Genomic DNA, 21,990 nt, shown 5'->3' with positions numbered 1-21,990 from the left:
TTGCATTTCACCTATTGGAGACTTGCGATCGTTTTTTAATTTTGCAGAAGGCCCTGTAAAGTTTTATTTCAGTTCTCCATTTAGGATAAGGTTTACGAGGTCCATTTTCTTGGCGAGTAGTACTTCTGAAAACAATCCAAAAGGAGAAGAGTCTGTTAATGATGTGCGCTTTATAGTGGAAAAATACACATACTGTATTTAAGCGCTGTCGAAAACACATAATTAGGCAACTATATGATAACTTTGTACGTTCAAGTTATTTATTTTCCATGCATCTGTACTTATGGGAATGCTATCTTATAGCCTAATATATGGAAGAAAGGTGCATCTAGAAGTTAGTTATTACCTAAAGCAATGCAGGCCAGGTCCTTGCTGTACTCGCTACACTTTGTTTATTAGCTCTGCAATCATGCTCAAGAAAAATGGACTTTTTAATGTTTGGTCTGTTTTATTACCTGTTCTTCAGGAGCTTTTACACCAACATTAGGCAGGTGTAGAGGGGGAATAATTGATCTTTGATGTGGCACTTTGGTAATGTACTTTACACATAAAATACCCAGCTTTCCATGATGCCATGGAAAATAAATAATAAAAAACATGTATGTTTGTAAATATAATTATATACACCCCAGGCCTTTTGAACCTACATAAACATTTTTTTTAATGTGTGTACAATTTGGATAATTAATTTGTTAGAGGTTTTCTTTTTGTGAATTCCAGAAGATTTTATTTTTCCTGGAATTTGCTATAGGTATTTTAGATAGAAAGCTAGGACAGAAAAGACTGAGTTAGAAGCTAGGGCAGCCTTACCGTGGGCAGCAGGCTGCTCGCTAAAACTGCTGCCTTCCCACACAAAGAACAGATTGTATTTTAACTCCTTCTCCGGCCTAGTCAGGAATAACCCATAATAATAATATCATTAGAGCTGTTCTATAAGAAGAACATAGGTAGGGAGATTCTGCTATGACCTCTGGTATTTATGGCGTGCCAGTTAAACTAATATATATATATATATATATATATATATATATATATATATATATATATGTAATAAATATAGAATATAAAAATAACATCAACATACAAAGTTGTCATATAGTTTCCTGATTATTAATTCAGGAACATCTTCCATTATTAATTTTTGGACCTGAATATGCAGCACCCATAAGCAGTTAGGCCAAAGTTTACAGTCTAAAACGGGTAACAATGATTGGACATATTGCCTTTTGACATGTACACAATTTCACAACTAAATGTATAAGTGCAAAATGTGTATGTGTGTACACACACGCACGCACGCACATATATATATATATATATATATATATTAGAGAGAGAGAGATATCATATATATATATAGAGAGAGAGTGAGAGATATATCATATATATATATATATATATCATATATATAAATATATATATACATAGAGATCTATCTATATATATATATATATATATATATATATATATAATGTGTGTGTGTGTGTGTGTGTTTTTAGAATCACCTCTCTGTTATTAATAACAGTTTTTTTTCTACTAAGTGCTGTTTAAGTAAAATGAAAATATCTGGATATATATAAGTTTAGATGGTACAGAGCGGTCCTAGACACTTTTCGCTATAGCTATATTGGTTAGGGATGCTATATGTGCTTATATTACAGTCCTAAATACAGAACGCACATTTTTATTGGTTTATAGTTTAAATCATTGGGGTGCATTAAAAGTTTGAAACTTTTTTTAGTTTTTTTTATGACATAGTTGGACATCATAGTGAGCGTATGATATTCCCTGAGTTCAACAACGTAACAACTCGGGCGTTTTGTTAAAAAGTGAAATGCACAATGATTTGCACAAATTCCTTGCTTGTCCAGTTGTGTCATCCTAATGCCAGAGCACGCAGAGGCACGGTGAATGCCAGCTGCGTGTCATGTTGCCGCTTTTCGCTGTCTTCTTCTGATCGCTATAAACCTGATTCAGTCGTTGGGACAGGCAGAAGTCCTTTGGCATACAACGCTGCTCTGGCATGCCTATAGATATAATACCAGAAAAGCCTATATTCACCATAACGCTATCACTATTTTCTGCCATGGGGATGGTCGGTGGATATAGGCATTTCTAGGCTGTGCTTTACATCCATTCTGTGCTGGTCTTTGCGTCAGTTTTTGCACCCACATTCTGTATTCTAATGACGCCTCGGTCTCGGTGCAAAGCTTTTTTCATGCTGCAGAACGTTCAGTTGAAATGTTATTTCTCCGTGTATCCCCTACCCACACTTTGTGTTTGCTACTTATGATGAACACATCACTATAATTCTATCCCATAGGGTCCAAGGAGTGATATTAAATTACCAATTACCACGGGTGTTCAGTGAGAGATCACATTTGTTAATTTCGTCTTATTGGACCGTTACCTTTTAAAAAAAAAAAAAAAAAAAAAAAAATCTGTTAGGTTTCCCCAATAAAAAGTAGTCCAGATGTGATACATGGTAGCAATATATTGCCATAATATTAAAAAGCAAGTGTGCACAAAATCAATCTTTCGATTGCCGCAACACCCATTCCTTGGTAACTTTGCCATTGGAATGGCGTGACTGTAGTGCAGGAATGCCTGTCTCCCCAGATAAGAAAATGGATCAACTTTAATAGCGCATGCTCGCTATGCCAATAGCAGTCTCTTGCTGAGAGCATGCTCTGAAAGCGGGAACTGAGTGGTACTACACAGAGCTTGTAGCTGTGCTTTGTTTCCCTGTGCCATCGAGAGGAGAAATGAACTGTGGCATCTGCTGTTGCCTCCTGAACATTTAGCTTCCCCATTTTAACTGTATAAGGTTCTTTTTTGGGGAAAAAAGACACACGCGTCCAAATGGTACTAAAATGACAGCCTTAAATCATAGGTTAAATGTGTAGCTTGGTCTCTTTAATGTATATGTTCTGCAAGGCATAAATGTTTCAAATTTAAAGTAAAGTCATCTAGTTTGCTGAGAATGTGTTTTATAGGGACTCTGTATTTACTACCGTATTTAAATATGTAGATAGGTTCTTGCAATCAAAAATGTATACTTTTTGAAAATTTTTTTTATCATGTTGTACTAATTCCTTAACAATTGTCTGATCTAATTTTCCATCTCTTTCTTTCTTTTTTTTTTTTTTTTTAGGATGAGTTCCATCCATTCATTGAGGCTCTTCTTCCTCATGTCCGTGCAATTGCCTATACATGGTTCAATCTCCAAGCCCGTAAGCGCAAGTACTTCAAAAAACACGAAAAGCGAATGTCGAAAGATGAGGAGAGAGCAGTCAAGGATGAGTTGTTGAGCGAGAAGCCAGAAATCAAGCAAAAATGGGCGTCCAGGCTTCTAGCCAAGCTGCGCAAAGATATCCGCCAGGAGTACCGGGAGGATTTTGTGCTCACCGTGACAGGGAAGAAGCACCCCTGCTGTGTGCTCTCAAACCCAGACCAGAAGGGCAAGATCCGGAGGATTGATTGCCTGCGGCAGGCCGACAAGGTCTGGCGTCTGGATCTGGTCATGGTCATCCTCTTCAAAGGCATCCCCCTGGAAAGTACGGATGGGGAACGGCTAGTCAAATCACCACACTGCACCAACCCAGCACTTTGCGTCCAGCCACACCATATAACTGTATCGGTCAAGGAGCTTGACTTGTTCTTGGCGTACTACGTACACGACCAAGGTAAGCTCTTTCTTCTCCCAATTGTTTGATCCTTTTGACAATGTCAAAGGTCGCAGCCTATATTTGGGTAATGTAAGTATGATTTGTCTACGTACGCTCAATGTTTCCAGATTTTATGATGTTCTCAGTTGAGATTCCTACAGTGCATATCTACTGAAACACTACTGATCTCCATGTATTTACATAAATACTATAGATCGCGTGTAGATCATGGATATAGGCAAGTTATAAGTCATAGGACTATCATGTATGTTGCCACATATGTTTGTGGAGTTCTCCATATTTCTGCAAGCTTACACAGACGCACTCGTTTTACATCCCAGTTTGCGTTATGGGCTATATAATTAAAACGGTGCATGTACGTTATAGCTACGGCCTGGTTTAGTGGCGCTCATGCTCTTCTTGTGCTTTGGATGCTTTTAACCAGAGCCACCGAGATGCATGATCGGAAGGCCAGGCCGCAGCTATGAATCCACTATAGCTTCCTTCATAAAGTTCAGTATATTCCTGCTGTGAACATAATAACTTTTCAGATGTTCACTTGGAAGGGTGTCCTTTTCATTTGCTCTACATATGTATAAGGCCATATATGAAGCAAGAACAGAGAAGACCCTTTAATCTCCCTGTCAGCTATTCCACCTAATGCCTTTTACATCTTGTGAAGCTATGAAACAAAACCTGTCACTCCTCCTACTTGGTACACACAATGAATCCCTAAATTGCGGTGGCTTGTGACTCGACATGACTGTCTGACGGGTATACAAGTCTGTTGTAGCAGCCTTAAATGCATAATGAATAAATAGTAGGATACTAAGCATGTAGATGACGAGAAAAGTGACACTTCCGTAACTCAACCAATCACTTGTAGAATGCATGCGTTCCACATTGTATCCTCCACTGTAAGCTATAGCGTTCAGGCAAGGTGAGACTACTTCTTCACAGTATTGTCACAGTTGGTGGCTAAAGTAGTCCCATTTGTGACACGTGGCAATGTCTAGATAGTTCACACCTACTATATGGAGATCTAATGCCCCACAGTGGTTTTCTACACCTAAACGAATGTCCCTATTAGCGTGTTAATGAGTCTTTTGAAGCATTCTTCTTAATCATTTGACAAATGACTAGCGTTTTGTATACCAGCACGTATTTACAGCATTTCATCATCCGGATGTAGACCATAGTTTCAGAACTTCATGTCCACCTTTGCTTCTAAGAAGTGTTACTTGTAATACGAGCACAAGACGTTCAGGTTGAAGGGTCCTCAGATAACCTGGGGGATTCCATTTACGGCTCCTCGTCCTGAACGGCAGGTAGCAGGAAAAAAATGGCTCTCTTGCAAAAGAGCTATTGCATTGTACATAGGAAGTGCAAAGATCTTCTAGTCGGCCCCAAAAATAAAGAGACGGGTTGTGTCCTGCACCCCGTCCATCAGGGTAGGCCTTTAATGTTGTAAAATGAGGAGAGACAGAATCCATTAGTCTGAGAGTTCAGGTTCATATATAAGGCAAGCGATGAGTACAGGTGTCATGTAGAAGTACAAATAGACATCGGATGGACTCTACGGATTACAGAACGGTTTCAGGTAGGGGATACGATAGAAATCTACTTCCTGGCGCGTAGAAATAACGAGGAAAGAAAAAACATTTAATTAAAGGACAGCCTTGTGAAGAAACTGCGTAACTATATTTGCTTTGCCTTAAAATTACCATTGGGAGCTGTTTGAGCACAGTGGTGGAGATTCAATATTGTTCGTTTAAAGCAATTTCCCAAATCTCTTCTTATTTTTGATTTCATTGTATTTCACAGTGAGGCTATCTCTCTTGAAGCGCTCTTGGCCTATTCATTGCAAGTTGGGCTCCACTTACTAATTATGTACATTAGTTAGAGAACATTCCTGTAATAAAAGTTTTTCTACACCCGGGGGGTTTCAAGTTTGGAAATAAGTATAAATGCCTCCAACCATCGTCATATTATCCTGTAGCCATGTGTGGTTTACACGGGATCCTGCCGTAGTTCCCAATGACTAGCAGGCTGATGTGAAATAGAGGATTCTACCAGTGTGGTGAGGAATTGTTATTGGACCGCTGACTTGTGCAGAGGACACTGGTGGCAGGGGATTGAGTCACAAAGGGTTAAAATGTCAGGCATTAACCCTTTCTCTGTTTGCTGGCAATATTTAAATATGCTGTGTTGCAAGAAAATGACCTGAAAAGTTCCTAAATTGAATAAACTGAAAGTTGACTATCAGATAAATTTTGTTTGCATCTGTCAATCACCAAACATGAGATGTGTTAGGAGTGCAAAACCATTGAAATATGTCTGTCTATCTATCTATCTATCTATCTATCTATCTATCTATCTATCTATCTATCTAATATATATCTATCTACCTCATATCTATCTATCTATCTATCTATCTATCTATCTATCTATCTATCTAATATCTATCTATCTATCTATCTATCCCATATCTATCTATCTATCTATCTATCTATCTATCTATCTATCTATCTATCTATCTTATATCTATCTATCTATCTATCTATCTATCTATCTATCTATCTATCTTATATCTATCTATCTATCTATCTATCTATCTAATATCTATCTATCTATCTATCTATCTATCTATCTATCTATCTATCTATCTATCTATCTATCTATCTAATATATATCTATCTACCTCATATCTATCTATCTATCTATCTATCTATCTATCTATCTATCTATCTAATATCTATCTATCTATCTATCTATCTATCTATCTATCTCTCTATCTATCTATCTATCTATCCGGTTTGCTCACATAATAAACATCATATTTAGTATATTTCCTGCGAAGAAGGAGGTGTGCACCATCACATTCACAGTAGATGGCAAGGAGAATGGGTGTTTTTTTTTTTTTTTTTTGTAGATGCCATGCACGAAAAGAGGATGGGTAGCTTGAATGCCAGTGTTGGTTGGCAGTGGCATTAGGATTGGCATGAGCCCCTCTTTGTTTTGCTCAGAAGGCCTGTGATTCGCTGGTTGGCATCCGCATTGCAGTGTCGAGCGATGCTTCAATATATTGACAATTTACAGAAATAGCAAAGTCAATAATCTGCGTCCACCCCCCCCCAAAAAAAATATTAGCAGATATTTAATATTTCATTACATACAATACAGTTTTTGAGGTTCCAGTTTTAAATGCATTTTTTGCTGCACAGACTCTTGCACGTTTAACTCTTTCTGTGCTGGCAGATTTTGCTGAAGTAATTTTCCTAAACCTCTCCGATTTGTTGTTGAAGTATTTCGGAGGTGTCTGTTTGTGCCTATGTTTAAAGAGGGAAATCTGCAGATGGGGGGGAAAAAAAAAAAGTACCATAAAAAAAAAGAGGCAACTAAAGTGAGAAAAAATAACCAATAATTTGTAGTCCTAACATCCGAGTATGAATCCCAGTTCTTGCTGTAGAGCTCTGGAGGGACATCTTGGTATTAGAATTCTCCTAGTCCTTCTGCAATGCTTTCCTTTCATATATTTTATGCCTTCTTTTCTCTCTCCCTCGGCTGTGGACTGCTGCTTTGAGATCCGCCATTTTGGTTGTCAAGTGCCAAGATTACAAAAAAAAGGCAGAGAATCTGCATGATGCCAATAATGGTTGCCACTGGCACCGAGGTTGGCATCAGTTCCTCTTTGTCTAGATTCTGAATGCCTTTGATTCGTTGGTTGGCATCCGCAATGCAGTGGGCAAATTGTAAAGTTTTTTGACAATCACAGAATGAAAGCTGCTTTACGTGTTTGTTTCAGGGAAAACCACAGCTTTCAATGCCTCTTTGTCTGCGTGAATGTACATGTGTCTAATATATATGTATACACACACATGGATATATATATATTTAAATGTATCAAAAGGCAAATAATATTTGAAGGCATCAACAAAGACTTAGGAAATATTGCAACATTTCTGTTGCAATATTTTCTATTTCCACTAAATAAATAAATAGGAACGGAGCTGCGATGCGATGAAGGTCTGTAGAATGAAAAAATCCTTGTCGATTGGTTGATGTAGAGAAATGGATATATAGCAGCCTACGCACTACAGTATAATTTGTGTTGGTGCCTAATAACGTAAATCGCCATACCGCATGTTTAGTATCCAGCATTTTATGTAGCGCAGTATGGAAATGTAGGTCTCTTTCCTGGCACAAGTTTGCTGCAAACTTTAGTTCTCCTCCACATAGCATATCCCAGCTATGATTTGTGTAGCTGTCTTGTAACCTGTCATTGATTAATGATATTCTGTATCATGAATTCACAGACATGATAAAATGTAACAAAACGTCAGCTGCTGAGCAAAGGAAGCACACTGCACATAGAAGGCATTTTAATAAGGGGCCTGCCTCTGAAGAGGGGATGAGACATAGCTTTACAAGACCCCTTCTATGTCATATCATGCAAGTCTAAGAAGCCAGCAAGAAAAATACGTAACATCGGCTAATAGGGCAAACATGACACTTTTACAAGCCGATCCCAAATTTTCTCGTTTAAGGAAGAAAAAAGGTGGCTGGGAAGTGCTCAAAGTATGAAATAATAGAAGGCAGAATAAGGGTGTACGTCTGCTACATCTCGTCCCGCCATTCAGGTTGCGACAAATGTATAGGAAGTGTTCGACATTATTGTAATAGATATGCCAGGGCCTTAGGATTCTTCGTGCAACTACAACTATTGATACATCAGCCTTTGCTACATTGACCAGATAACGGGGCTGTAGTGTTTTTGGGGAAAAAAAAATGGAAAATTGGCAATGTTTTTAAATCTGATATATACAAAAAAAAAAATTACCTACGTCCCTACGAGACGGTAGAAATCGGACTTGAGAAATGATATTAGTACAGAACGGTTATCTCTGCTTTCTAAGCATCTCTCCCGTGTGTTTTCAGTATGTTCCTATGGAAGGTAGCGTTCTGTATGGTTGCACAGTACTATGCAGGGGCCAGATGGTGACAGTAGGTGAGGGTCGTAGTTTTCAGGAGGGATTTCTGAGAAGGGACAAACCACAAAACCTTGATAAGCTTTGAATGCGTCATTTGCAGATTTTCTTTCTTTCTTTTTTCTTTTTTTCAGCATTTCTACCATTTTTACAAGGTGATTACTTTTTTGGGTAGAACGGGAATCCCTTCTAAAAAAAAAAAAGTAACAATACATTCATTTTTACCCTGAAACGATTGGTCTGCTATAATGTGATTTCCTGTATAGGCTGCACAATACAGCGGCAGGATGTAGAAATTGACGACAGATCAATAAATCAGTAGTTCAAGCCAAAAAAGCCGGGTCTTTAAATATTGAGATGCTGGCGCTGAATGGAAGGTGAGGTTGGAGTATTTGGGGATTTTTTTTTTTTTCTAGAGGCTTGCAAAGACTCTTTACATCCCCCTATGCTCTCAGGGCCATGTGGCAGACTGAGTGGCAACTGTGAGACACACAGGGCCCAGCTGTCATTAAGGGTAGCCTGGCACCCGCTTCCTACTAGGGAATAGAAAGCTGTTAGCTGCCTGCATATTGTGGCTTCCAGTTCCCATCATTTGCTAAAAGAAATCAGCTTGAAATACAGGGCAATAAATGAAAGAATAATACAGTACTCCCATTTGGTGGCTGGTGTCCCCCCCACCCCCCCTTCGGGAACTTAGTATGGATCGACATACTGGTTTATCCTAATCTTACATCGTTAGTTCATTCTAATAAAAGGTTAAAAAAAAGCCCCATTTATCGCCAAAAAAAGAGTAACGTAGGGTTAATATGCTGTATATGAACATCGTACTCCCTCTATTGTATGTAGGTGCTCAAGTGTATATAATGTGGAAAATGCTTTGCATGGAACTTGCCCCTCCAGCTATGACTATGGGACTACCGTAGCCCCCGTGGGATTTTTTTAGGCCCACTTTTTTTTTTTTTGTAGCCTGTAGACATAATGTGGAGTAAAGTTTTAATATTTTAGGAGAACTCCCGAAAGTGAAGTGTAATTACATATCTGTCAGTTATCAGTGTAATTCATCGCATTACATGGAAGTTAAATGGAGATAGATATTATGACTACTTTTATCTGATCGTTAGCACCACGCCATGAATAGTGTTAATGAATGCAGCAAATCAGGTCTTAATGGCTTCGTGTCTACCATGGAAATAAACTTTCAGCTTGTGTTTTCTGCGCATGTATGTGCTGCTCTACTGATACAAGAGAGACAGAAGCGGTCGTTGGCTCTTCAGCTTCCGATGTCCGAGCGGGCCGTACTGGGCCTCTGTGTCGGCTGCATGAAAGTCAGCAAAGCTACTGTGATACCTGCAGTTTTGTAGTCATCACATGGTAAAGCTTCATTTTATTATCCGATGTCTCGTTTCCAGCAGTTTGCAGCCTCCTTCGGAGTTTTTTTTTACTCTTTCAGCAGCTTTTGGGATCAGCAACCTATTGAGCATATCCGTAGTAAAGCCATTATGCATCTTTATTTTGTGTGCTAAAATTTCACAGCATGCCTTCCCCAACCCGCGGCTCAGATGACTGAAGAGATCTGATGCAACAACGCTATTATCATTGATTATTTTTAATACGCTGTTGTGCTAAACAAAATAAACCCGATACACTGAGATTGGTGGTGCAAGGCTGCTTTCACATCGGCGGCGGGGGTTCTGGGAGCAGGACAGGCGAATCCTCTGGTCGATACGGATTTGTCTTGTGACTCAGCTGAGCAGTACCGAATGGACCCCCTTGACTATAATGGGGTCCTTTTGGTTTCCGCTCAGCTGCCTGGCATTTTACTGGATATAAAAGTCCTGAATGCTGGACGACTTCTTCCGGTATTTTGTTCCAGATCTGCAACAGTATCACCGAACGGAGATTCAAGGGCGGGCGTGAAAGTGGCCTGATACAAACCGAAGCTCTTATATCATTTTTCTAAACAAGATGTCTTTATGTTACTGTCTCGATCTATGCACCCTGGGGGTTCAACCGCCGGGGCGTTGTACTTGGCTATCTCTGTCAATCCCATAGTGAGTGACTGCGCATTAATGACCACCACTCCATTAACATGGGGGAGTTTGGATCTCTGTTCTCCTGATCTGTGGTTGGACCTCCAGCGATCATATATATATTACTTATCTTGGGCTTAGGAGATAAATGTCATTGTGGGCCAACCCCTTTAAGTCAATAGAATTATCTCATAAGTGATAGAAGTTTTTTTATTGTATTACATAATTTTATATTTAATCATGCTTCTGCCTCAAACATTGGGGCAGATTTACTATTTGAAATCCTCCAGTTTTCTGGTGAAAATTGCGTCAAAGGGTCTTACATCCTTTGCCAAATTTTTGTGTTTGACGTTTTTTGTGGCTCTCTTAACAAGGGGACATGGCTTAGTGAGGAAGGGCATAGCTTTGCAGGAAAGGTGACGGCCTAAATACGCCATTATGCACCAAAAGTTTTAAGCTTAGACTAATGTATAATGTATGGGACTGTCTGCTTCCGGCCTGGCGACCTGCTGATCAGAGGGTCCTGGTAGGGGACTCCTGATCAGCTATTGATGAGCGATCCTGAGAATAGATCATCAGTCTTCGGAGCTGGATACCCCGTTAAGACTAAGTTTGCAGACTATATCCTTCCCTCCTAAACTAGTAGGCTTCTAGTTTCTTTGTAGTGGGGCCCTTGGACTTAAATGTCATGCCATTTTTTTAAGCCACTTGTCTGGATGTTTGGCCCCTCCCCCGTTTTGTTTTTTTCTCTTTTTCTTTCTTCCCTCCTTTCTAGTCCGGCTCTGGCCAAGCCGCTATTTTTATGATTAACCCCCTTTTTAAGGCAGGAGCTTCTTTCTAAGGGCACAAAAATGTATTGGTTGCAGTATTAATATCGCCCAGTCATTCACCTTGTGCCCCTGGTTTCGGGTCACCTATTTTTCGCCTTGTTACTTATCACTCTGTTCTTGATATTTTGTATTATTGTTCTTTGTAAAATCTCAATAAATAACAATTAAAAAAATAAGCTACATTTGCGCCGTCAGACAGGTTAGTAAATCTGTCCCACTGTATATATTTGCAGATTCTATATACTCAATATAATGGAGTTTACTGCTAAAATGACCAAAAAAAGTGAACAGTTGAGATGTTAGAATTAAAACGAATACTAAAGTTTCCACTATGGAGCCGGTCTAGGGACATCCATCAATAACATAGGCAACAAGTGGAATACGGACAGTTGGTAGAAATACTGTCTACGGGGTTTGCAGCACTTGTATTTCTAGGCCTGATTGATGATCTGATGTTAGAACAATTGCTGAGTTATGATGGAAGAAGATGAACCAATCAGATCTCTGTTACAACCAATGGAAAAAGTTCCATGCAGAATGATTGTATTTGCTTGTTAGTGATTATCTTCGGGACCCTAAATTAAAGGGGTCTGATGAAGGGTTCTACTAGCCGGCCCTGTGAATAAGGAGTTGGTGTTTGTTTCCTCCCCTCCTTGATGTGAACTGCATTACAACATTCGCATTGTCTTCTCTTTTGTGGCGAGCCGCTGAAGGAGTTAAAGTTCTTCTCCGTCAAATCATTTGAAGACGGCAGCCGCCGCTCCAGAATAAACAGCCAGGGCCTATTGAAATTCTGAATTCATTTTCAACTTTGGTTTGTGGTTGAGCCTTAAAAACACCCAAATTAATTGTTTCCAGCAGTAATTTTCAACCTACTGTTGTTTTTAGGTGCCGCTCAGCCAGCTTTTAAAAGTTACTCAAAGCGAAAAATGCAACAAATTGCTCGAATCGGAGGACAAGCGTGGGATTTTTGATCCTTCCCATTTCTGCAGATGTGGCAACAGACTTACTATAAATTTGTCTTGCCATTGCAAAAAAAAAAAAAAGCACTTGTTTTATGTGTTTTGTCTCCACTTGTGACCATAATGTCAGCCCCCCTGGTGAGCGATGCAACGCTTCGTGTTAGGTTTAATTGACCAGAGCTGATTTGTTAAAACAATTCATTTAGGAGGGCAGCGAGCGGCCGGCCCAGGCCAAGTTTGCTACCTGAATCCCTTGACCTCCGGAGCCGTCTGGGTCAGGGGACGCCTGGCAGCCATGTGAACTCTTCCTTTGTTTGCTGGTGTCACTGTTTTCCCTCTGAATCTTTTGTGGTTACAGCTGACAAGTAGGCCTCCGCCATGGCTTTACACACCAGTGGCTCTCAAGCAATCCCTCGGGAGGGGCCCGGTCTTCTGTTTGATGTGGTCTGGCTGTACTTGTTACTTTTGTTTGCTGACAGTAATAGGGACAAATTGGCACAAGAGGTGTCAAGAGGATTTCCAGCTTTTTAGGAGGAGACTTCATTTCACCTCTCTGGCTCTCTGCCTTTTTTTTTTTTGGTGACCCATTCATAAATCTTCTCAGCTTCACAAAGCTTTAAATATCATACTGCACACTTGCGTCGCCTCGCCGTTAGTAAAGAAGATGCGTATCGCAACGAAAGTAGCACGCGGTATGTTATAAAAAAGTAAGGCGACGATTACTAAAGTAGGAGAGGAGTGCCGTAAAAAGGGCAGGAGATTTCCAGAACAGAAGTTGGGTTCCCGCTGTCTATTTACCTACGAAGCTGCCGTTACTCGTAGGACTTTCTTCGCACGGCCGTATTTGCTGATGTTTTTGTCTGTTTAATATACACGGGATGTACAGAGGATAGAACCCATTGATGTCGGTGGACCGGCTCTCATGAGCGGGTGGAAAAAATAGGACCTGCTCTATTTTCCAGCATATTTGCTCATTAAGGGCTCCATAGAAGTCTATGGGAGGTGCGCAAATACGCAGTCAATATGTGCGCAAATGATCAATACGCAGCGCAATGCCTTGAGAGAGAAAAAAACCACCACATCCGGACCTCATTAGGTTAAATAGCCTTTTAATTCATGGAAGGGTTGTGTCGGGTGTAAACTGACCCTGCATGCGCCAAAACTACACTACTATGCGCATATATGTTGGGCTGAGGCGAGCGTATTTGCGCAGACGCTCGTGTGAAGCCGCTCTTAGTCAATTGAGGTTCCGGTTTTTGATAATGTTGATGATGCTTCAGAAAGTCATAAAACTAGAAGCTCATGCTGGGGATGGGAGATAAAATAGTGCTTTGCGACATAGTATAATCATGCAATTCGGGACCATCGGACTTTTTGCTACAATGTATTTAATCATCCTATACTTTTATATGGTCATTAATTTACATATGTGACTCGACCCTTGGGTAACAAAACTGCACCATGGACTGTATACATCTGAACCTCCTGCCTCTTATAGTGCAACATATTGGATGGAGCATTTGGAGAGGTTCCAATTCTATCCGAGTAGTCGTGTCCGGCTCTTGGATACTCTGTAGACCAGTCCTCTCTATGGCTGCTTCCAGTTGCCTATTATCCATTCCCGTGTCCTCCTTGATGGTGTCCAGCCAACATGTCTCATCTTCCCGGTTCCCTTTTACCACTGACCATTCTAAGTACCACCTCTGCTTCCAGCGAATTCGGCCCATCATGTGTCCAAAGTACCTCAGCCTCTGTCTAAAGGTCTTCCCTTCCAGGGACACCTCTGGGTTGATACAGTCCAGGCCAGATTTGTTGGTGACCCTAGCTGTCCAGGCGATTCGTAGACATTTTCTCGAAAGCCGGAGAAGAGAACGGAGCAGACCTCGTTCTCCTTCACCTTCACTAAGAAGCTAGAAGCGCCAAAAAGTTTTCTTCTGTCCTTACGGTAATAAGTTTTGATGGCTCTACCTCTTCTCTATCACACCGGCGGGGCAGTAAAAGTGTTTAATCGATCGGAGGTCGTCATACCTGGTCAGTCTGGATAAAACAAGCTTCCTCTATGCGAGCGTAAGATCTACACTTCATTGGTTTCCACACATTGGCAAGCATTGAGAGCAGCCAGAAAGAATTCTGCTGTAATTACTGCAGAGAACCGAAATTGTTACTCCAACCATCCATACGAGGAGAAAAATAAAGCAAATATTCCGCATAGAGGCCCCATTGTTACGCAGGTATATTTACACAACTCCGAAACCTCCGAAGCAATGCAGCGCCTAAATTGTTATCTTAAAAAAAAATTAGCATAATCTTAAAATGGTAGACATATGTTTGTGTTCAATATTTGTCTAAGTGTCGTAAATCTGACGTTCTAACTTGGCTGCTCTTACATTACTTCAAGTGCCGTATTTGTAGCCCAACCAAAATATTTTGCTCGATGATTTATGAATATCGCACAACATTTTCTGTTCTATTTACAGAGACCAAATAGGGAGAGAAAGCTGCTTACATTAATATGAGGATCACTGGTCTTTTAGGGATTAAATAGACTTGTTATGCTGCATTAATCCTTTTTTGGTACATTTGAAATGACTTCTTAGCGCTAACAAACACATCATTAGGTCCTAGAATTAATCTACTTTTTTTACCCTCAGACCTGCCTCTAATACGGCACATGTGGCAACGGAAAAATCATTCTGCAGATCTGAGATCAAGATCGCAGTGGGAGACGCTAAGTAAAACGGTCAATTGGATTTCAAGGCATTATAAGCAAAGGAATAATAATAAAAGCGAGAGTAGCTGGAATGGCAGACAGCTCCAGATAACACGTCTCAACACATCTGGGGACTATTTGTTCAGATCACGTAGGAAAGGATAGTAGCATTTAGCAACCTTCAACATACTCGCTGGGCTTGGAAAGAATAGCAGTCCTGTGATGATCGCAAGTGTTAAAGGGGTTTCCAAGATGTTAGTTTTTTTTCAAAAATGTGTCCCCCCCATGCAGAAACAAACACTCATATACTCACCTCTTCCGACTCCCCTATTTGTCCAGTGCTGTCATTCGAGTCTCCCCTGTGACTTAATGCCTATGGGTTGCGGCAGCCTGTTTACGAGATGTCACAGGCTGCTGCAGCCAATGGCTGAGATCAACACTTGGGTACTGAGCTCTGTCATATGCTGCAGCAGTCTGTGATGTCCGATATATGGGCTGCTGCAGCCTGTAAAGAAAGAAAAGCACTGGGCATTGAGGACTGATGCTGCAGCAGCCTATGATGTTCCATACATAGGCTGCTGCAGCCTGTAAAGATAGAAAAGCACTGGGCATGGGGGACTGAGCAATGTTGCAGCAGTCTGTTTATGGGACGTCACAGGCTGCTGCAGCCAATGACAGGGCACAGTGCTTGCTTGCAGAGTTCTGTCATATGCTGCAGCAGCCTATGATGTCCCATACATAGGCTGCTGCAGCCTGTAAAGAAAAAAAAAAAGCACTGGGCATGGAGGACTGAGCAGCGGTGCGGTAGATGCAGGGAGCCTGGAGAGCTGAGTATATGAGGGGATCATGGTTTTGAGAAAAAAACAAAAACATTTCGGATTACTCATATAAGTAAAACCTTGTCATGTGTTGTAACCACGGAGGAGTAGAAGAAACAAGTGTTTTCTGTGGCCAGAGCCATTTGCTCTTGCCTTAGTAAATACACCCTTCACGTTCGGACTTTATTGGGAGCGCTGCGGTGTGCTTTCTTCACTTGTTTTATGGGGTTGGCCAGGAGCCGTGACGGCGATTGCTGCGCACCCTCTTTCTCTCTCTGGTGCTGCTGAGTCCTTTTCTGCCACCGCGTAGGACTGAGAGAAGACTTCTAGTAGTAAGAACATTTCTAACATTGACGAGGGTATTTTCAGAGGCTCTAAGTAGTGTCTTCAGTATAATACATGCAGTGCAGTGTTAGGCGTCATCGACACGGCAGAGCCATGTGCAGGAGCCTATATAGCGGCATATAGATTCCCATAGGAACACTGACGCCGTCGGGGAGAGAAGAGTTGCTAGTTGAGAATGCCTCTGTAGGGCCGCATCCTATTGAGCGGGCCGTCGTTATGAAGTTCTTGCAGAATCTGACAGAGAATGAAAGCTCAGTAGGTCTCAGTATATAATCGGAGGGGTGCAGTGAGCCCCCATGCAAAGTGCCTTATTGCATCTCCGTACAATATGAGAGGCATAGTATGGCCATGTGCATGAGGTATTGTATCCTTCTGATGCTCATTGCAGCTATTGCTCACAAGTTGACACGTTAACCCAATGAGCTCTGACACGATGTTGTGTTTGGCGCGGCTTGCGCACTATTGCCGAATGAAGTAGGACTAGGGCTCATGTCATTAACATGCAGGTTACTCTTTAATAAACTGAACTAAATAACTAATTATAAATGAATCTGGAACCGTCTTTCAATAGCGAACGTGTCACCCGGAGATCTATAGGAAGCGTAGCTTAGCCATTTTTGGCTATAGCAACAGTAATTAATATGAAAAAGCAGAATGCTGAAAAAGTACACTGAATCTAACCACCAATACATATATCGCCCGTGTTGGGAAATTAACCACCTATACATATATCGGTCACGTTGGGAATTTAACCACCTATACATATATCGCTCGTGTTGGGAATTTAACCACCTATACTTATATCGCTCGTGTTGGGAATTTAACCACCTACACATATATCGCTCGTGTTGGGAATTTAACCACCTATACTTATATCGCTCGTGTTGGGAATTTAACCACCTATACATATATCGCCTGTGTTGGAAATTTAACCACCTATACTTATATCGCTCGTGTTGGGAATTTAACCACCTATACATATATCGGTCGCGTTGGGAATTTAACCACCTATACATATATCACTCGTGTTGGGAATTTAACCACCTATACTTATATCGCTCGTGTTGGGAATTTAACCACCTATACGTATATTGCCCGTGTTGGGAATTTAACCACCTATACATATATCGCCCGTGTTGGGAATCTAACCACCTATACATATATCGCCCGTGTTGGGAATTTAACCACCTATACTTATATCGGTCGTGTTGGGAATTTAACCACCTATACATATATCGCCCGTGTTGGGAATTTAACCACCTATACTTATATCGCCCGTGTTGGGAATTTAACCACCTATACTTATATCGCCCGTGTTGGGAATCTAACCACCTATACATATATCGCCCGTGTTGGGAATCTAACCACCTATACATATATCGCCCGTGTTGGGAATTTAACCACCTGTACATATATCGCTCGTGTTGGGAATTTAACCACCTATACATATATTGCCCGTGTTGGGAATTTAACCACCTATACATATATCGCCTGTGTTGGGAATCTAACCACCTATACATATATCGCCCGTGTTGGGAATTTAACCACCTATACTTATATCGCTCGTGTTGGGAATTTAACCACCTATACATATATCGCCCGTGTTGGGAATTTAACCACCTATACTTATATCGCCCGTGTTGGGAATTTAACCACCTATACTTATATCGGCCGTGTTGGGAATCTAACCACCTATACATATATCGCCCGTGTTGGGAATCTAACCACCTATACATATATCGCCCGTGTTGGGAATTTAACCACCTATACATATATCGCTCGTGTTGGGAATTTAACCACCTATACATATATCGCTTGCGTTGGGTATGCAGGGATGCCAGTCTACATGTAGGAGGAATAACAGAGAAGCAGCACAAATCACAAGACTTGTGAGATAAGACGCTTCAGACTTGTCATTTCATGGAGAACACAAGTATTTACAGGCATGTCGGGAGAGCCGACGAGTCCTCTGCAACCCTGTTGTTACAACGTATGCGCCATTTGGGGAAATAAAACCAATCCACATAGTATTTGTTTTCCCATTTTAATGTTTTGTCCATTTTCTATGTTAATGAGTCTGAGGTCACTATTCTTCTCAATGCACCACAGTTCCAGCCCGCTTTACAGGAGAATTCCCATCTGCTCTACACAATCAGTAAACTTCTATCTCCGGATTGTGGTAAGCCTCCAAGAATGTACCGCAGATGTGGTAAAGGTTTGCAGCCTTTGTTACTACTCCCTCCTTCCCCTTTGCCTCTGCTTACCATCAATACCCAGCACCGAGCTAGAGATGTAGGGATCCGGTCACGGGGCTACAGTGGTAGACCATTATTGGACCGGCTGATATGTACTGGTATCTTCACGACTATCAGACCTGCAAGGAGAAATGATACAATAGTGCTCAGCTGAATTTCGACCTATATACCTTTATGAGTTGCACAGCTTAAAATAATTCCAGAGAAGGGTGTTGGTTGCCTGGGGCTTGTGGCCTTTGTGTTATGACGGATATTCTTAGCAAAGAAGACTGATAATTAAATAGACACTAGCACGATTATGTAAGTCACGTCATACAGAATATCTTCTCCATAGGGCCAGTATTCTAGCAGCTGAAGGCTGGGGTTCTGATGTGAAGCGTCCAGGGTGAGATATTGCTTTCCTTCTGTACAAGGTTGTTACAGCTATCCTAAATACATGCAGTTTGCTACTTATTGCATGTTACATAATGATAAAACGTATCAATACCATCCATAAGGGTCTTCAAAATTCTGAAACAATAGGTCAGCTTTGACTAGGTCGAAGTCTTTGTTCTCACCTCCTTCCGGAGATATTGTCCAGGCTTTTGTCTTAAATGGCAGAAAAAATGATGGGCACCTGACGGAACTAGATGTAGTCTTGGATTCCACCGTACGTCATTCGTGTCCCACATAAAACATATTCCAGAATAGAAGCGTTAGGCCTGGTCCACACAGGGCTGATTTGCAGCAGTATGTCCACAGCAGAGAAGGCCCGCCTGCAAACCCACACGATTTAGTTCATGTTTTATCGCGTATTTCTGTGCGGAATTTACCCCCTCATTGAAAAGTGGTGAATTCCACAGCAAAAACGGCGATAGAATTGACATACTGTGGAACTGAATTCCGTATCGCATGTCAATTTCCACGCGGGTTTTTGTTCGGATTGCGGACAAGACTTTCAAAATCTCATCCACTTTGCTGCCACTGTGAATGCCGTGGAATCCCGATAGTCGTCACCATGATCATCGCTGATGCACTTTAACACAGGATGGAGGATCGCTCACTAAAATGAGGGGGAGATCTCTTCTGCCCACCCGCCTCCATTCAGAGTAAACAGGCCGTCATTCATAGATTCACACGGGCCAACAGTCGCTTGGTTTTTAGATGAGGTGAAAACCAACTGACATCAACAAGTGAGCAATTTTTTCTATTTTGGCTCACTTGCCCTGTGGAGCCCCGTGCTTTTACTGGACAACAGTTGCCTGTTATTGCTCCGTTGAGCGATTTATTAAGTGACTGTTGAACCGTGTAAAAATACCCTTTGTGTAATCTTTTTTTTTTCTTAAAACACAGAAGAAATAGGAAGAGAGTGGCAACAGCTCTGTAAAAACAGACAGTATACAGCTCAAAGCCATGTATGGCCCAGAATCGTATACAATATATCATCATAAATATAGTAGCTAGCATTAGTCTATGGGAGCAATTCAAAGTGCATTTCCTGGCTTACACAGTAGGACGATGTATATACATGTAGGGTGATGTATATACATGTAGGGTGATGTATATACAGGTAGGTAACTACATTAATAGCCGTGTGATATCCCACATGGAGAATCCTTCTCACCATGCAGAGATTTGTCCTGTAAGGCTCTTTAGTTCAACTAGCGGAACACTAATCAGATTGGGGTAAATTGTCCAGTTTGTGGTAATGCCAAATGCTTAACTTTACAAGTTAAGGGCTTATTAACACAAGGGACCAAATTGCGCAAAAATTCTGCACGCAAAAAAGAAAAAACGCATCTTAACTGCGCAAAAAGTGGCGTGAATGGAAGATTTTCCTCAATCGCGTCCTGAGCCTCATTAGCGTGAAAATCGCCCATTCACACGATCGGGAGCTGCGTGTTGCAGAAAAAATGCGCTCCTGAATTCGCTCGGTTGGTGGAAATCCTCCTGGTCATTTCTGATGTCTAAATTACAGGCACCTGTCCTCTTTTACGAGTTTTGGACGCAGGTAAACTTCCTTCCCGCCTTTTTTCCCCAGCTCCCACAGGAGTCTATGGACACTCCTGTCTTTTGCGCACCTGTATTTTCGCGCAGCGGGGAATATCGGTTGCTGAATTTCAGTTGTTGATGTCTTATTTTTTTCAATGCGATTTTATTTATTTTTTTGGGGGGGGGGGGGGCGCTTCAAATTCTTTAGTCTGAATGTTTCGGTTTTCTTGCGCTGCTACCTTAGCTGCGCAGATTCCCCGTGTGAGCGAGCCCTCAGTGTGCGGCTTTGTTTGGACTCCTCCGATTCCTCCTGGGATCGCTGCTGAACCTTGTACTTTGTTCAGCGTCGAACACATTTTATATCTGCTGATTTGATTGTCGGTAACTTTATAACAAAGTCCACGCTGGGCTTTTGCTTAATATACTTTGATGAATGACCTGAGTAAATAATTACTTTATTATTGCCCATGTCAGTGTTTTAGCATCAATCAGAGGAGTGTGCGCTTGATTGTTGCACCCGGAACATCTGTCACAGCTGAGTGGATGTCACACATGACCTGCATTCCCCCGTCATACTGCTTAAAGGGACATCCAGGCCTGCTCCTCAGTGTATCCCAATAGGCCCGGCTAGTTAGAATAGTTCATTCACTAGTAGACCCGTAGCCGTGTGTCAACATCATTTGTATTTACTAAGGTGCGAGTTGACATGAGGATATTTACCGCTGGTCCGAAAAATGGGGGATTTCATAACTTCATGTGTAAAGAGTGATAATAGGACAGGATACGGCTTTACTGATAGTATACAAGCCCATCGTCTGCTCACTCAGGCCTCCTTCACGCAAGATTTCTGCAGTGTTTTTAAACACTTGTATAAAAACAAAAAGCCTGTGTTTTAAAAGTTTTCTATGGGTTTTTTTTTTTTGCAAGGAATTTTGTATGGCATCTTTGATTTTCTAACATTTTTTTTCTATAGAGAAGCCTTGCAAAAAACATTAGGAAAAAATAGCATGCTGCGTTTAAAATTAACGGCACAAAGCAAACTGCGTTTTATGTAATGTATTATATATTTTACTATAGACTTTAAGCTTATTCACAGGAGCGTATATCGGCTGCCGTTTTCACGTCCAGCCGATATACGCTACCATCTGAGCTGTCTTCCCCCTTACCTCCCTGTCACCAGCTTTCTACCTCTCTCCTCACCGCCAGCTGTTTGCAATGGGAGGGGTGGAGCTAAGCTCCACCCCTCCCATTGTTGACTGCAGACTAGGGGTGGGAGCTTAGCTCTGTCCCCATCCCACCCCCTCCCATTGCAAACAGCCGGAGGGGAGGAGAGAGGCAAAGAGCCAGAGAGCCGGTGAGGGGGAGGGAAGGGGGAAGACAGCTCAAATGGTAACGTATATCAGCCAGCCGTTA

General features: G+C 41.4%; 1 protein-coding gene across 4 annotated transcripts in view; it reads left to right on the top strand.

Annotated features, from left to right (window-relative positions):
- NFIB (nuclear factor I B) overlaps positions 1-21,990 on the top strand; it is a 201,085-nt gene that overhangs the window by 22,087 nt on the left and 157,008 nt on the right. For all 4 annotated transcript variants that reach the window (XM_066604273.1, XM_066604272.1, XM_066604274.1 and 1 more), the window contains exon 2: positions 3,155-3,686. In XM_066604273.1, the coding sequence (XP_066460370.1) occupies positions 3,155-3,686 (532 nt within the window). The remainder of the gene's footprint in view (positions 1-3,154; positions 3,687-21,990) is intronic.

Source organism: Eleutherodactylus coqui, chromosome 5 (assembly GCF_035609145.1).
Source record: "Eleutherodactylus coqui strain aEleCoq1 chromosome 5, aEleCoq1.hap1, whole genome shotgun sequence".
NCBI lineage: Eukaryota > Metazoa > Chordata > Amphibia > Anura > Eleutherodactylidae > Eleutherodactylus > Eleutherodactylus coqui.
Note: the sequence above shows the minus strand (reverse complement) of the source record. Positions and strands in the feature narration are given on the sequence as shown.